The sequence below is a fragment of the Symphalangus syndactylus genome, chromosome 9, assembly GCF_028878055.3.
Source record: "Symphalangus syndactylus isolate Jambi chromosome 9, NHGRI_mSymSyn1-v2.1_pri, whole genome shotgun sequence".
In the NCBI taxonomy this organism is placed as follows: domain Eukaryota; kingdom Metazoa; phylum Chordata; class Mammalia; order Primates; family Hylobatidae; genus Symphalangus; species Symphalangus syndactylus.
The window spans coordinates 38,978,761-38,997,382 of NC_072431.2; the positions used below are offsets into that span (position 1 = coordinate 38,978,761).

General features: G+C 35.4%; 1 protein-coding gene across 2 annotated transcripts in view; it reads left to right on the forward strand.

The window, feature by feature from the left end:
* KCNH7 (potassium voltage-gated channel subfamily H member 7) overlaps positions 1-18,622 on the forward strand; it is a 475,937-nt gene that overhangs the window by 441,588 nt on the left and 15,727 nt on the right. The window contains exons 10-13 of one of the 2 annotated variants that reach the window (XM_055291948.2): positions 2,210-2,462; positions 5,661-5,866; positions 8,123-8,219; positions 17,959-18,210. In XM_055291948.2, coding sequence (XP_055147923.1) covers positions 2,210-2,462; positions 5,661-5,866; positions 8,123-8,219; positions 17,959-18,210 — 808 coding nt within the window. The remainder of the gene's footprint in view (positions 1-2,209; positions 2,463-5,660; positions 5,867-8,122; positions 8,220-17,958; positions 18,211-18,622) is intronic. The other variant, XM_055291949.2, reaches the window with a different exon arrangement.

Sequence of the window (18,622 nt, forward strand, 5' to 3'; positions counted from 1 at the left end):
AATCTAAAATGCCTTTATGTACCTTATGAATCTTAAAAGACAGATGAATATATTTGTTTTGTTACTTGGTGTAATGCTTTATACATCTTTTTCTGCATGGGGTTACTCAGAATTATTCAGAGACCACAGCAGTGGGCTTCAGGGAGGAGAAGTAATTCATATGCAGAGGCCTGTGTAAACTAGGGTATTTTTATTCTATACAACCTCCAAACTGGAGTTGAACTAAATTTGGCCACAACACTCTAAAACGCTGGCCCCCAGGCAAAGTGACCAGCATTTTAGAATGCTGTGTCCAAATTTAGTTCAACTCCAGTTTGGCATCACTTGCCAAAAAGTCCAGTGAAGTGGTTTAAATGGTAGAAGGGATCAGTGACCCAGACAATTGCTTCCATGTGAAAAGCTGAGTTGATATAAGATTCCAACAAAGAGTAGGAAGGGCCTCCAGCACCCAGAGGCAGAAACAGGCACAGACTAGGCAAGTTATCATGTAGGAGAGGTCTTCCATCAAGCAGGGAACCTGGAAGGAGTCCAGTCATGTCGACCAAGCCCAACAGTTACAGTTAAGGGGAGAGATTACAGATGAGTGCCCAGAAACTCTTATCAAAGGGAGGCATATTTTGTTTGGACCTGAGCAAGGAAATACACACTCTTCAGGATGAAAACCTGAGTTGCTGTGGCAGCACTGAGCTGGATGAGCTGTGTCTAACAATTGGCACACTATTTATGAGTAGCTTATTGAAATTATGGCTAAATTCAATATTGCAAAGATTCTCATTCTACGGTACAGAAACAGATTGGTGAAGTGACTTGTACAAGAGTCAACCTGTGGCAAATCCATGACCAGAATTCAGTTCTATCAATTTTCATCTAAAATGCTCCCTGTTCATTTCTGTGAGTGATTCCATACAGTGAAGAAAACAAGAGCAGAAAATCATGACTATTATGCTTCGGGTATCTTATTGGTCCTCTTTATAATATATCAGTCTGACCACTTGCATTACACAGTGATCCTATACACAGTAGGATCCTTGCGCTTACTTGAATATTTAAAAATAGTAATAATTGTACGTTTTTTTCTCATATGATTTAATTTGAAGTTCCTCTGTGAGCCAAATACATTGAAATTGCCTTACAAACAATTCATGGTTACTTTTAGCTATATTGGATGGCATACCAAGGTTGATCCAAAAAGATAGGAAATGCCCAAATTGCATCATTGCACTATAGATTGCACTATATAATGTCCCATTCCTCCACCTCAAAGTGTATTTAAATGAGTCTGCTTGTACTGGTAGGAGAACGTCAACATAAAAATTAAAATCTACATACGCCACCCAAAATAGCAAGACACAGAGAAGCAAGAGTTGAATGTCTTTGAATCATTGTATATTGAGAATTGTATGAAAATAGCAAATCATTTTATTCAGTTCAGATTGAGTAGCAGTTGTCACAAGCTATTGTTTAATCTGTTCAACAAGTTTTAAATTAGCCCCTGAATAGGTTGGCAAAACATTAGCACTTTAGAAGCTTATGTATGCACTGAAAATTCTGGTGCAATTTCCATTTCTGAATATTGGACTACACTTTTAAAGTGTTTTTGCTGTTCTCCTTGCCTTTCTCTATTTTCAGTGCTTATCAAAATATTTAGCATTAATAGTGTGCGTATAAAACATAAATATTCCAAATACAGTAAACTAATAGCACACTCTGGTATATGACATTTACAAATACTATGGTTATTTCAGGGTCAACATTTTTACTAATTATAACTTACATGTATACCAGAAATGGCAACCTAAATTGACTTGAGATTCTTTCAAAAGGTTGATTGTCTTTCTAGTTGTACCACCTTTCATTAGTTACGTCTTATTAATTGTCACATTGCATTATATCTGTGCACAGTATGCCACATAACATATTGCAGGGAAAGAGAAGCAGTGTAAAAAGTTGTAGGCATTATATTTTAATGAGACAGCATTTGTATTGAGTCTGAATGCCTGCAGTTAATTCAGAGAATAAGTATTTGAGTTAAAAATTTTGACATGTTTAGCAAACCAAGTATTCATTAAGGTAGGCGAGGTAGAAGAGTTGTAGGAACTCCTGCGTGGAAATGACTACACCTGCAGTTCTGTGAGCAAGAAATTGACTGTATTTCAGGCGGAGATACCCAGAACACTGGTAGTATGAAACTCTTTCTTTTTTTCTTCAGGTCCTAAAGGGTTTTCCAGAATGCTTACAAGCAGACATTTGTCTACATCTCAATCAGACGTTGCTGCAAAACTGCAAAGCCTTTCGGGGGGCAAGTAAAGGTTGCCTTAGAGCTTTGGCAATGAAGTTCAAGACCACCCATGCACCTCCAGGAGACACCCTCGTTCACTGTGGGGATGTCCTCACTGCACTTTATTTCTTATCCAGAGGTTCCATTGAAATTCTCAAAGATGACATTGTGGTGGCTATTCTGGGTGAGTGTTTTAGAAGTGCATGGTGACAGATTCAGTTATTAGATTGTAATGCATAGTTTAAAATGATTAGGAAAAAAGACTGATGTAAGTATTTATAAGAACAGTGTAAGAGTGGTGGGTAATTTGAAAGCTGTATTTAAAATTCAGTTCAAACCAAATTAACCTTGCAGAAAATATGTTTTCTTAACTGTCTCACTTTTTCTCCAATGTGTAAATGCTTCGATAATTCTCTTCAGTTCTTGGCAGCTACCTAGACATTTAAGGCCAAATCTAGGAAAATAGTAAGCATATTCTTTTTTTATGTTAGAAGATCTTAGCTTCATGCTTGATCCCTCAACACCTTAAAATAAAATATATGTGTTGTAGGAAATACTTGCTAGAATGTGCCAAAACCCTGTCATGAACTGGGTTTATGTTTTGATGAATTTCATTTATTCACTGTGCATTTTTACCTGCCGTGTCTGATTAAATGGAATCATACAGTCCTTAACTAGGTAATTAATATAGACCTATGAACTTAACAACCAGGGATAGAAGTGGTGAAGAGATTAAATTAGTCATAACTTCAACAGGTTTGGGTGCAAAAGAAAGCACATGTTTAATCTGCCTCTTTAAAAATAAATTTAGGCCATGTACACACACCGGGGCCTGTTGTGGGGTGTGGGGAGCGGGGAGGGATAGCATTAGGAGATATACCTAATGTAAATGACGAATTAATGGGTGCAGCACACCAACATGGCACATGTATACATATGTTGTACCCTAGAACTTAAAGTATAATAAAAAAATTTAAAAATTTTAAAAAAATAAAATAATAAATAATAAAAATAAAAATAAATTCAGGCCATGTGAACTTGTAGTACTTCTTTAGAATATTAGGACACTGGGGAGAGCAAGGAAACAGAAAAATCAGTCAATTCTTCTTTTCTCCTACCACATAGCCGGTAGGTTTAAGCCTCACTCTCCCTATGATAACGCCTATCCTTAGTTTCTGTAAAAATTTGCATTTTTCCCCTGTGGATTATCCAGCTCCACTTAAATAATGGGCATGTAATTCAATGATTTTCTGTCACTCAGCTTTTGATGTTTACATATGGTGGTTATCTCCAATAGGACAGGGATGTTGTCAGTTTCCCCCCTGCTGCTGTGTAGAACCAGAGTATGACATGGCACAGAACTCAAATACATGAATAAAGATGCTCAAGTGATTTTCTTATATATTTTGATAGTTTTATTATATTAGTTTTTTTAAATTTCCCAAATTTAGTTTTCTAACCAATAAGCTGACAAAGAATAAACACGTATTCTAAATCATTTTAAGGCCACACAATTAAGTTAGATTTTCACTAAATTTGGCATAGACAGTTTGCTCTGGTATGTTGCCAGGAAAGGAGGATGCTTCATTGCATTTCTGATCTTCAAATCAGCCAGTCCTAGCTTCTACAAGAAGGTAACAAGCTTTCTTGCTTTATTAAGTAGTAATTTTAGAGTGTTGCTAAGACATATCCATGGACTGGCTTGCTCCTGACTCATTTACAGTCATGTTGGTAATTGAAATACAAAGCCCATGATTAATTTAGTTCAGGTCTTTTTTAAAAACAATAATATCTATACTGAGCTACCAAAACTATGAAGAATGTCAGGAAATTACTCTTTTCTGTCCCTACTTCCATATAAGTCAGCCCCTAAATCCCTTACAAATTATGATCATTTATCCTGTTTTTGGAAGGCTGATACGTATTTATTTAAACTGTGGTTAATGTATCCTTTCCAATGTCAATTATTCTTACATAGTTAAGATATGGTGTTTGATTTCTCACTATTGAATTCCTTTGTAAAACAAGAATATTATAGCATTTTTGACTAATTAGTATCTTATTACTTAAAAGTCTTTGATAGCTTCTACAGTGAGGTATACATGAAGTTGTCTACCAAAATCTAAAATAATATACCCACGGAGTTTTTTCTAAAAATGAAAAGAAGCTCCAGGATAGATACAAGAGAGTACTATTTTACATTGCCATTGATTATCTTTAGAAGTTACATAATCAAGTAATATATCAGTATGTATTAAGTATATATACCACAAGTACAATTTTTAAGTTCTTTGATAGTCTGAAACAGAAAAATCTAAGTGGCCATGACATTCAGGGAAATCACTGGAAGGAGGTTAGATACACAGTATCAGGTGTGCAAGAACTTTGACTCTGGAGTCACCATGCATGGGATTTATTTCTGGCTGTTCTCTCCCTCCCTCCACTTCATTCAACTAAGAGGGTGACGTTAGGCTAATCAGTTTATCTCTTTAATGCTCTTTCTGTATTGGTAAAATGTGGATAATTATTAGTAATTCCTTCATGAAGTTATTTTAGGAATAAATTGAGGCAATGCACCTAAGCATTTGACACAGTACCTGGCACCTGCTGGTCCTCAATAAATATTTGTTACTGTTACTGTTGTTCTTATCTTTGGCATGGAATAAGATCTTGAAAAGCAGGTAGTATGTGGCTAGGCAGAGGTGATGGGGAAGGCCTATTAGAAGCTAGACACTGAAATAACCCTAGATTTTACAGAAGAGTAAGAAGGACAAACTTCCCTAACAAAGGCCGTATAACAAAAAGCAGGACTACACATGTTGAGAAAATATAACTAGATTTATTAAGCAATTGGGCATATTTATTAAGGGCAAATTGAAAAGTGGTTATTAGGAAACAAGGTGTGTTCCAATTGTTCCACCAATCCACTAAGTGTTAAAACAGCTCCACCATAACCCCTTGCTCAGCTTCACTTGCAGAGACCATCCCAAGACAGAAAGATCATGAATCTGACTCACTGCAGCCTTTCTCATATTCCTGGATTGAAAAAATCAGAGTACCCCTACCTGAAAGTATCTTTAAAATACTCTATGGCGAGACCCTTTGCTAGCAAAGTGGGGCATACGGGACTGAAGATATGTTTGCTACATTCTAGATGCTTAGCCAAATAACCAAAACAAGGAAATAAAAGGACCAATCACCCTTAGAGACCAATTTCCACTCACCAAACATGGGATGGGCATTTAGTTAAGGTGCTGGAATGTTGCTCCCCAAGTCTGGTTCAGGGATTGATCAATTGTTTAGTGACCCCCTTCTACTTTTAGAATGAAAATATTGAATTTGGATTCCCTTTCCCCCCCTCTTTTTCTTTTTATTTTCTTAGGAAAAAATGATATATTTGGAGAAATGGTTCATCTTTATGCCAAACCTGGAAAGTCTAATGCAGATGTAAGAGCCCTCACATACTGTGACTTGCATAAGATTCAGCGAGAAGACTTGTTAGAGGTTTTGGATATGTATCCTGAGTTTTCTGATCACTTTCTAACAAACCTAGAGTTAACTTTCAACCTAAGGCATGAGAGTGCAAAGGTATATGTTAACTGTTTGCTTATGTTTATATTTCTGACATTTTATTTTATTTTTGAATTGCACAAATATTTCTGAAAAATCAAGCAAAATATTGCAGCAAAACTTCACCAACTCTGAATATTTGGAAGAAAAGAGCAGCTGAATATTAAAATTTCTGAATTATAGGAAAGAAATTTAGCCCAATTGCTTTCCAATATGTTGAATAATTTCAAGTAGTTCAATTAGGTTTGATCTTGTAGAAGCCCTTAGGTGACACACTTGAGTTGAAATAGCCTTTGTTTATAGTGTGCCAATTATTTGCTAGAAATGGGTGATTTTAGGCTGTTGAAAATTGCTTGAGTTTATCTTATACAGAGGTTAGAATATTCTCTCAGCTATTATTTACACTATACATTGGTTATCAATGTCTTCACAACGATAATGAAAAAATTAACCTCATTCAAGTTTAGTTTCCTATCTAATACAATTTCCAAATCACAGAAGTCCAAATTAGTCAGGTTTCACAGTATTGCCAGTTTTAATGGTGCAGAATGAATATGTAGTCTAACGGAAATAATAGTTTAAATAATTGTGTATGTAAGTTAACCTAGAATGAAATTCAAGTGTAGCTGTTATGTTCCTTACTCCTTTCTACTGTGAAAATGTGCCCTTATGAGCTACTACTGTTCTATGGCTATAAAACTTATGTTGTAACCCAAAATGTATTACTAGGTTATTCCTCTTCCATCCCTTTTCCCCCAAAATTTCACAACGCCACTCTAATTCTAAATGCTTTTTTAAATCAGAAATCAAATATTGAGTGATTGATACTTGCCAATGTATTTAAATGCTAACTAATATATTCTCTGGGGAAAAAAACCCCTGAAGTCAATAGTTAGGTAAGAGGGAGTAGATTTAATACTTGCTGTAGTTATAGACATTCCCAAGTACCATGAGAGGCTTAAAAGAGAAAGAGGAATTTTAAGGGCCCCTAGATACCGTTATATCCTGATACACCAGGTCAGATAATTATTTCTTTTTAAAACACTGAAAAGGTTTTTTTAGTTGAAGTAGAAAAAGATTCTAGTTATTAAGAACATATGTTTTTGTAATGGCTTTAATTCAGTAACTTGTCACAATCTCAGTTTTATGTCACCAACCTCATTCTGACTTTGCCTTGAAAAGTAACAAATATCTACCTCTCATAACTTCTTTATATAAAAGTTTAGTCAGTACTCAAATAAACAAGAGCTTCCATTTTTATTTACAAGGTAGACAATATTAGACAGAGTGAACCAGAGAGGGAAGAAGGAGGATCTGGGAGCAAAATAATAAAGGGTTCAAAGTGTAATGTTTATGGAATTTAACCTTATATTTATTATTGTGAAATTTAACCTTACGATAATTACCACGTCCTTTAAACATCATAGAAAATTTTAACTGTTTTATACATTTTTCTTTGCAGTACTATTAGTTATGCAAAGTTCTTTAAATTACTACAATTGACTTTTGAACAACATGGGAATTCAGAACACCAATCCTCGTATAGTTGAAAATCTGCATATAACTTTTGACTCCACAAAAACTTATATGCAGTTTTTGATGGCCTACTATTTATTAGAAGCCTTACTAATAATGTAATCGGTCAACACATATTTTGTATATTTTTATAAAATGTATTCTTACAATAAAGTAAGCTATAGAAAAGAAAATGTTATTAAGAAAATCATAAGGATGAGGACATATATTTACCATTAATTAAGTGGAAGTAGATTATGATAAAGACCATCATCTCATCATCTTCATATTTAATAGGCTGTGGAGGAGGAGGAAGAGGAATGATTGGTCTTGCTGTCTCAGGAGTAGCAGAGGAAAAAGAAAATTCATGTATAAGTGAACCCGCACACTTGAAGCCTGTATTGTTCAAGGGTCACCTGTATTATTCTTATTTTAACTTTACCAAGTTGCATAAAACACATTCCACATAAAGAAATATTTTATCTTTAAATGTTGACATCATTCCTAAACATTTCACATAAATAACTTCTACACTATGATTTCCCCAGCAAATGGTGAAAGTACTAAAAATTATTCTATCTGTGTATTTTATAATTAAGAGACACGTATTAAGCAAGGTATTGTAGCTGTTTGCCTGCAATCTAATAATTAAGTCTCAAGATGGGTGAAGCAATATGAAATAGTAAATAGTTTACTGAATAGTACATTATGTTCTAGTTGAGTAATCTTTCATTTTATCTTCATGTTCCATTAACAAAGGCTGATCTTCTACGATCACAATCCATGAATGATTCGGAAGGAGACAACTGTAAACTACGAAGAAGGAAATTGTCATTTGAAAGTGAAGGAGATAAAGGTGATTCATTCCATTCTTAAAGTTTAAATGTAGAGCATGTGGTAATTAGCCTTCTTACTTAAATGTTCATTTTACTTCTGATTTCAAGAGTATATTTTACTCAGGCTTTAGGAGGGCAGATCCTTTGCTTTATTCAGTAGCTAATGATCTGGTTTCCAGTTTCTGATTGATAGCGCTCAACGATATTATTCAACAAACCTATCTAATATTCACAAGGACATCACAGATTAAGAAATAGAGTTGATTGATTTTTAAAAGACATTCAGGTCAATTCGTTCTGAGCACAGTTTTCTGGAAGGAGGGCTGTCATTTCAGGCCAAGAGCTCAATCCTCTTACATGCCCCACAAGCATGCATGACATGGATGAAGGCCACATTTGTTAGTCCTTCTCATCCTCAGACTCTGTGGCACTTGTCACTTCTTGTTTTCTCCAGGTTTTTCTGCCTCTCTGACTATTCTTTATGCTTTGCTCATATAGTCAACAAATATTCATTTAACATTTCACATTTTCAAGCAGCTACTCAATATTCTGAGAAATAAGCTGTGCAGAACATCCCTCATCTTCCCTAGAGAGGGAGATAGACACACCCTCAAATAGTAGGCTCTGTAACAGGAATAGGTATTCCTCAATGGGAGCCCAGCTGAGTGTACATTTAATTGTTCTTGGCAGATAGGAGAAAGTTTTCCTGAAGAAGCTTTGACTCTTGCCTCATGCTGATCCAACAGACATTCTAGTATTTAGCTTATTTGGCCCCATAGCTGCATCTTTCACTATGACGCAGGTCCCCTCTTTTCCTTGAATATTCTTTTCTTTGCATCTGTAATACTTCAATCTTCCTATTTTCCTCTTACCTTCGTGAACTCCCTGAAGATAATTTCAAGATTATTATCTTCTACACCGGTGTTAATTTGTTAGAGTTTTAAGGCATAGTCCTAGGCTCCTTTTTCTTCTCGTTCTGTATCACACTCTTTCTCTGGGTGATCCCATTTATGCCCATCATTTAAGTATATCCTCACATAGGAGATGTTCATGATTACATGTTAATCCCAGACCACCTGAGCTTCAGTCCCACATATCCAACTGCCTATAAAATCATCTACCTGAAATCTGAAAGGCAGCTCGAACTCAACATTTCCTAAATTGAATTCATGGTGTACCCTGGAAACCTGTCTCCTCTTCAATTCCCATGCGTCTGCAGATGGTGACTCTATTCAATCAATTGTACAAGCCAGATATCTTGGAGCCAATCTTCTCACAACCTCTCCAGCAACTCTGGCAACAAGTCCTATTATTGCTACCTCCAATAAACCTCCATTTAGTCTTCAAATTAGGTCTCCTTTTGGTTAACTTCTCTCCATCTACTTAGCCACAGCTCTGGGCCAAGCTACCATAATCTGCCACCTGGAATACTGAAACAGCCTTCCAACTTGCCTTCCCACATGCAACTTGCCCCTCTCTCATCTATTCCACACTGGACTTCTGTTGATTTTTTTTTCTAAATGCAGCTATGTTTATGTCACCTACATGTTCAAAGCCCTCTAAGGACATCCTGTGCCCTAAATCCTTATTAGGGTGGGTCTTAACTTACCTCTTCAGTCTTATTTCATAATATCCTTCCCTTAACTACTCCCAACACTCCACTCCTTCCCGCATCAGTTCATCTCTTCAGCAGCATTTATTCCAGTTGTACTTCTGGGTTTATTTGCATCATTATTTAATTGATGTTGTCTGCCTCTAGATCATAAGTTCTGTGAAAATGGAAAATATTTGGCCCCCTGTAGTTTTAGTGCTTGCTGCATAGCAGATGCTCAACAAGTATCTGTGGAAAGAATAAATGAAATAGAATTGGAGCATCTTCCTTTTTATTCTTTTCCCTTTTCTTGCCTTCTTATGCCAAGTTCTTTTTTTCACTCTTTTCTCCTCAATGAATCCTCTCTCTAGAAGAGATCATCTACTAGCTTTAGCTTGCTCCACATTTCAATTGAAACAAACTGCCCACTCCTCCATGTACATTGTTTCTGTGGTTTTGCTTATAATATTCCCTTAATTAATTTGCTTCCTTGTCCTCAAAAACACACACACATACACACATGCACACACACACACACACAAGAATTCATACCACACCAGTTTCATCCACTAAAATTACATTTTTTGTCAAAGTCAATCTCCAATGATATATTTAATGTGAATTGCTTCTTGATCTCCTCAAATGTAAAGCTTCTCTTTCTTTTATGAATTCTCAAAGCACTTAATTCTTATAATATTGTCAAAATATGATGGCTACTGGTATATTTTTTTCCTTTACCTTTGCCAAACTGTAGATAACTTTAGCAAAGAATGGTTGATAAATATTTCTTGAATTGGACTAATTATTGATTCCTCTGGCTGACTGTAGAAAAATACACTACTCATAGATAGTTAATAATTTTGTTCTGCAATGTCTTTAATTATTTTCTGGGTGACTTATTCTAAAATCAGAACCACTACTATTAAGCTGTTCTTCCACAGAGTTAATCTAAATCCCTTATCCTGAAGTTCATCTCTTATGTTTATCTTACTGGAAATGAAAAACAGGTTAACAATGTTGTCAATATAATAATGTCCTCCACATAGTTGAAGATTTATTAAATCTCCTTTCAATCTTGTTCAGTTTCCTCATTCTTAAGCTAAATTATCTAATGTTTTTGTCTCCTGATAAGGCCCTGAGAGCAATGTCACAATTTGTACTGTGCTCATGTAACGAGACATTTCTGTTGATTTTGAATACTATGCCTTTAATCACAGGCTTAGTTTATGAGATCAATTTCATATAAAGTGTAGATGCTAAGGGATTTTCTGCCTGCAGCTCTTTGAAGTTTCCTGGTTGTGCCAGTAAGTAACCATGAGTTGGTCAATGTGAAAACACAAGTAACTCCAGTTAACCAGAGCCCGAAAGCCTATTCCAAAGTCTTTAGGAATCCAGGGTGCTGTGGGCAATTATAAAGTTTGCTGAAAGCAATTTAGTCCCTGTCATACAAATCTAATTCTCTTAAGGTGAGCATTCATCATATACTTCTTGATGTAGCATCAATATATAGGAGAAAAATACACACAATATAAAGAACAGAGAACTTTCAGGGGATCATTCATGCTAAACGATTTGTGGATACAGAAACTGAAATCTTCCCTTGAAATGCATTCATTTTTGTAGTGTTAGTTTATTGCTCATATGAAAGGAAATCTTGAAGGCAGGCACTCAAGAGTGCTGTTGCCTGTAAATCAGCAGTGGCATCAAGAACCAGAAAGAAGACTGTGTTTCTGGGCACTAGCAGCAGACAGAGGTTGAGTCCTGGATTGCCACTCCCTACCCACTGAGTGGAGCAATGCAACTTTGCCGGCTTCAATCCACACCTGCCGCCTGCCACTCCACTTCCAATTATGCCTCCCACAAGGTTCTAAAGAGCTCACACTGAACAAGATATAATTTTTCAGTGAAATATGTACAGCCTCTGGAAAGCTGAAAAACAAAATATCTACTTATATTGAATACATAATGAATTTGTTGATGAGGGTGGCTTGTTCCCATGAGCTGTATATTTTTTTTCTAAGGAAAAATCCCACTTCCCTACAGGAGAGACTTGTAAGTGCAGGTAGAAATTTGAGAGCACCTTGTATTTTTAAAGGTATCTTCAAGTAGTTATCTTTTCTTCCTAAAATTCTGGCATGGAGGTGCCCAGGACCTCCCCAATATGACAATGTTCATTGTAGGAAGAATTGCTACAGCTCCTGAGATGGAAGTAGAATATTATTACAGAAAGTGAAGAATAAAAATCAGGCTTCAATGACCTGCTCAGTGGCCACGAGCATTGTTAAGATGGCTGGGCAGAAGAGAAGTAAATGAGAAAAATGCTGAAAAATCGTCTCTATTTACGTGGTCTTAAAAGTTGAACTGTGCCTACTCCAGTGTGAGCCAAATCTATTAAGTCATAGAAGTAATAATTCTTCTAAAATTTTATGTTGTGTACATTGTATAATATACAGGGTATATTTGTAAAATAGCATGTATAATGGCACAAGATATATACATATACATATGTGTATACATAATTTATATATTATAAAATATATAAATATGTGTGTGTGTGTATATATATATATATAGTGCGATTATACACTACACACATACATTTATGTATGTTTACTTACAGGGCTTATAAGACCAAATATTTGCAGTGTTCTGCTCAACCCTTTCTGTTGACAGAAAATACAGTATCAAAGTGGCTATTAATAGCTAATTAGGGGGTGACCTTTTGGCAGAGAATAATCCAATGAGGGCAGCAGTGTAACCAGGCACAAACAATCACCCATTCATTTGACGTCCATTGTCATTGAGTACCCACTGCGTGCTAAGTGCCCTGAGTTTTTTCATGTTTACTTCTACTTTAGTTTCTAAAGTTTGTCTTAACGTTTTAGAGAAAATTCTTCATTGGATAGCAAGGAGATAAATAGAAATTCCCTCTGAATTGTAGCGTCTGCATACTTTCCCTCTTCAATTTTCATTATATTTTCTAGTTAATTTAGCAGAAAAAAGTGTTTCTACAGAATTCTGAAGAAATTATTTTTACTATTTTGTACCAAGTCTTGAGTAGAAAAAAAGAGGACCTGGAAGAGGAAACTTTTTACTCTATTGGTTTTATTGCGTGGAAACGCCTCAAACATTGTGAAAATTAGTTCTTGCTGATGTTATACATTTTAAGAGAAATCCTATTGGTATATTTTTTAACTAAAGCATTGACATCACCTGAGGTCACCTCTCCCAAAACAACAGATTTGGCATTGATTCCTTTGCCTCCCGTTCCTCATCAGAATTCTGCAGAAGTATCTGAACCCACTCTTCCAAATATCCCTTCTCTATACCTTTTCCTACTTCCTTTTCCAAAAGCATAAAGCATAATGTTCATGAATAAAGTCGTCAAGTATCCTCAATTATACAGTACTTGTAAAAATGATTGCGTCAGAAAGAAAATAATTTTTATTAGCAAAAGGGACATTGGCCTGTGAAGTTAAAGAATGCTGAGCTTTTCCTTCCTAACCTGGAAATATTCTTACCCTCTTGATTTCCAAAAGCTAAGAAACAATCCTCAGAGCTCCGAAGACCCTCTTACTTTTGCTAGTAGATTATCACAATATGCTCCATTGTAAAGAACAAACTGCCAAGCATGAAAAACAAAACAAAAAAGACAAACAAAACAAAAAAAGCCACAAGGGTAAAACCTTGAAACAGTGTTAAAGATGTGCCTGTAACAACCGAAGAGATGGAAATCAAGGTGAAAGATTGGACGCAGATGGTTCTGCACGCATGATGACCTACAAGAACCCTTTTCAAGAGATACACACATCCCAAGACTAGGGAAGAAAACTTTACTCATTTCCCTATCCGTATAATTTTATTAAAATGAGCTCTTCAATATATGCTCCACAAGAAAAATCCAATATACCAGAAAATAGAGTGGAAGTGTATTGAACTCATTACATTTTGCATTTCAAAGGATAGCAATAAACACTATCACTTTGTAATACTGGTTTAGTGATTTTCCATTACCATCCAAAAGCCAGTAAGTTTTAAAAGTGTTTCTCCGGGCCGGGCGCGGTGGCTCACGCTTGTAATCCCAGCACTTTGGGAGGCCGAGGCGGGCGGATCACGAGGTCAGGAGATCGAGACCACGGTGAAACCCCGTCTCTACTAAAAATACAAAAAATTAGCCGGGCGTGGTGGCGGGCGCCTGTAGTCCCAGCTACTCGGAGAGGCTGAGGCAGGAGAATGGCGTGAACCCGGGAGGCGGAGCTTGCAGTGAGCCGAGATTGCGCCACTGCCCTCCAGCCTGGGCGACAGAGCGAGACTCCGTCTCAAAAAAAAAAAAAAAAGTGTTTCTCCAAAATAAAATAACTCCTATGAAAATTATTGAAGGGGTAAATGTATTCAGTGATAAACTTATTTTTATAGAATAGTGATAATTCTATTCTGGTTTTATTAGATTATTTAAATATATTGGTATTATACTTTGGTAAGTCTTTGAAATATCTTCTTCAATAACAAAAAATGATTAGCTTTTTGTTATCCATTTTAGTGATCTATAAAAGTATCTTTTGATCTTTTCAAGCTTTATTGAGGTCTGATTGACATGTAAAAGTTCTACATATTTATGGTATACAAAGTGATTTTTTCATATTTGTATACATTATGAAATGATTACAATATTCAAGCTAATTTAACACACTCATCACGCACATAGTTAACTCTGTGTGTGTGTGTGTGTGTGTGTGTTTATGTGGGGAGAATATTTAAAATCTAATCTCTTAGCAACTTCTAAGTATATAATACGTTTACTATAGTTACCATACTGTAGAATAGAGCTCCAGAATTTATTCATTCTGCATATGTGAAACTTTTTACCTTTAAACCAATATCCATCTTCTCCTTATTTTAATTTTTAAAATTGTTAATTTTTGTATTATTTGTATAAAAAATATTCATCTAAGCCCCTTTCAATATCCTTTAGAGCTACAGGAGGCCTAAAGTATGTGATCTTAAATGAAAAAATTTATTTTAGACTCCAATTTTCCAATGTAATAATTTTTTCAAGGCATCTGGCTGGGAATTGCTCAACTTATTTCTTAATTGTCAGCAGTGAGAAATTTAAAACTCAAATGCTGAGAGAGCACCTTAAATGCTTCTCTTTGACCAAAGCTTATGTCTCCCTGTTGGGTTTGACAAATAAAAATGGTAAACTGAGAGGAAGATTCCATAAAAGATGGAGTGAGCACAAATGTTAATTCCAGGTTTTTTGAAAGGAAAGATTTTATATTTATCGTTCTTAAGATAAATGGGTCAGCCATTCCATTAGGACATTTATTCTGTGTTCTTGAATTCATTCTAAACTCAGAGAGACACTCATAAGACAAGTCACAAATGCTTTAGAATTGTGTTCTGTGAAAAAAGGGGAGGAGATGAACTGTCCGCCTAAAGAAACAAGGGAGAAAAAAGGTTTTTCATCTTCTGAATGAGAAGCAAATCTGTGGTTTAATTAAACAGGCAAGACTTTTTCTTTGTATAAAATGATGGTAACAAGAAAGATTATGCAATCAGATAACTGCCCTTAGAATCCTATTTCTACATAGAATATAAATAGAATTAAGAAATAAATAGTACCTGATACTATTTAATATCTATCAAATAATTCAGTTTAACTGGAAAAAGGCAAAAATAGTACAGTCCATCAAAATTTAGAAGTACCTGGAGGCTAATTATAATGCATTTCAGCTGCCCAATTTCATGTACATATTACATCAGCCAATTTTCCAGCCAAAGCCTGAACAGTTTCCATTTTTAATCTACAAATAGATTGTCATTTCAACTTTCATTTTATGTGACAGAAAATGAAGCTTTAATTTATCTAGTATGGAATGGAAAAATGCTGTTTCAGTGGGTTTGTATCAAATAAATTGTTCATATGGCTTGGGTGATAGTCCAGTAGCAACGAATACAGAAATAAAGGTGGGTTTTTTTTCCCTCCTTACCAATGGGGAAAATTCAAGGATATCAAATTTTTTTCTTCTTCCTTTACCTGATTCTGCTTTTACCTGAAATTTTTGCTAAAGAATTCTGTCCTATGTATACGAAGTAATTTTCTCCATTTTACTATACAACTAAATGATAGTAATTCCTCATTGACCACATTTTGTAAACACATGTCCAAGGTGAAATCAGCATGTTATAATTCAACTTAACAATACATGTTAACTGGTGAATCTTGTTCATAAGCATCCAAAATCAAGCCAAAGTTAGTAAACTAAGACTGAAGCCTAGCATGGTAGGTAAAACAGAACATTCTACCATGTGTAAGGATTCCCCAAGACCTCTCCAGCCAAAGATACAAAATGGTTTATTAATTTGTCATGTACATTCATTACAAATATCCATGTTAGCATTATCCAGACTTCGATTGGAGGCATATGAATTAATGGTTAATTCAGCTTGCATTTGATGCTGCTGGAAAACACTCCACAAAATTGTAGAAATGAAAATCATTTTCAAGAAAATAGGAGGCCTGAGCTGATTCAAATATCTCTGGTTCCCAAGTCAGGGAATACAAGAAGGTTTACTTAGGAAGAGCAAACTCGTGCAATTCACTAAGCAGGTATGAGGATAATTTAGAAACGTGAAACTTGCCTTTTTTTCACATTTACTAGCCTAAACTTTATAACTATTACATTTTGAGGAATAAAATGATATGTTCAAAAAGTAGAGAATGTTGATCAAATTTTCAGAGGGCTAAGAGAAGGGAAGAAGTTAAAAACAAAGAAAGTTGGGAAGAAGATGGCAAGATGGAATTTTAGAGGTTTAAGGAGGTCTGTGCCGATGACACTGAAGAGAAAAGGCTTTTTGTAAGAAGATTTGATCCGAATATTTACAACCAATTAGATTAGTGATTGAGTAGGGATATACAAGTAACAGTAAGTAATCAACGATGTCTGTAATGTTGGAGATCGGAAAGGTCCATGGCTTTCTCAGCAATGATGAAATCACTGAGCAAGCGTGAAATCTTAAAGAAAATAAGCAATCTGCATTTGCTAGATTTAACTTTAATTGACAAAACATGAACTCCTCAATAACAATTTCGCATAAAACTGATTTTTAAACTCTATCTGCTTTTACCTTGGGCTGCTTTCTGGCTTTTCATATTTTAAATTGTGATTTAAAAAAATAAAGGGAAAAAGTCTTTGTTGAATTTCTATGCCATATGGGAATTTTTAAAAACAGTTGGAAGTTTCTCTGGCGTGGCCTTCCATCGGTTCATTTGGCCTTCTATAAATAACCAAGTAAGCACACTGAGGCGTAGAGTGGATGGAGACACTGTCTTCACCATTTCTCCAGAAAATGATGTACCTTCTGGCGTTTTGTTGGTTAGTTATTAGCAGAAACCAGATGGAGAATTATACTGTCTCCCCAGGACACTAATAGAAACAAGTTCTGGGATTTGTCTCTTTGAGTTTTTCCTGCTGAAATATGTTCTAACACAACCTTCAGGACTGAAATTATCCTGACATTTCAGTATAAAACAGCCAATATGCACTACCAGCTTTAATGTAATTAGGTAAAACCTACCTTAATTACTGTATTTAAGCTTTATATTCTTTGCATTATGCTACACAACCCAACTTCCTGGAATGCCAAGGCCATTACATCATCAGACTAAGGTTGAAATTCAGCCTGCCAGCCTTTTACTACAAGGAGGCTTCCAATTTTGACCTTTGCAATGCATGAGCAGCTAAAACAGATAATAGGGCATGTAGGTTAAAAACAAACAAATAACAAGTTGCATAGTGGTGATATTTTAAAATTGGGGGACACATTTTCCCTTGTCTTTTTCATTTCCCTAAAGAAAGAGTGTACCAGATTCTCAGAATACAAATAACTGTTGAACGTATAAAAAAGTTTGTAAGTGATCATACAGTTTTCCTCTGAGATATAAACATTATTACTATTGTAAATATTCTTTTAATTTTGAAATGAATAATTTATTTCACTAAGATAATCTAATAACCCTTGAATTTAAAAAATTAAGTACCCAAGTAGCTACATTTTCAATAGGAAAAAGCTAGTTTATATATATAGCTAGGTAGTTTAATATGCATACCGTCTCACATTTAATTATCTGCTATAAAATAACTTTTCTTTGATATATTTTGGCAAAGAAAACAGTACAAATGATCCTGAAGACTCTGCAGATACCATAAGACATTATCAGAGTTCCAAGAGACACTTTGAAGAGAAAAAAAGCAGATCGTCATCTTTCATCTCCTCCATTGATGATGAACAAAAGCCGCTCTTCTCAGGAATAGTAGATTCTTCTCCAGGAATAGGGAAAGCATCTGGGCTCGATTTTGAAGAAACAGTGCCCACCTCAGGAAGAATGCACATAGATAAAAGAAGTCACTTTTGCAAAGGTAATCCAGAGTTAGACATCAGGTGTTCTCTCTTCAGTGCTAATCACAAAATGGTGACTTTTTACAAATTAAGAACTGTACTGACACGTTAGTCTAATTGTTTTCAACTTCATGAAATGTTCACGAAGCGTTCAGATTTCAGATCATCTATGAAGTGTTTGCACTGTTCTAAAACAAGTGGTAATTATTCCCAAACACTTACAGCATGAGAGGTTTTTGTGACCAACCAGACTTAATATAATGTCAGGTAGAAAACTGTGGGAAAGTCTGTTGTAGTAATTTCAATGGGGAGAGAGGACCCATGAATATTTTAAGACAGCTAATCAATTGGTTCCTTATATGTATCTTCTGTACCCATTTCTCACCCCCAACCCTCTAATATTATAGTATGAAGGGCCAATGCAATCACACT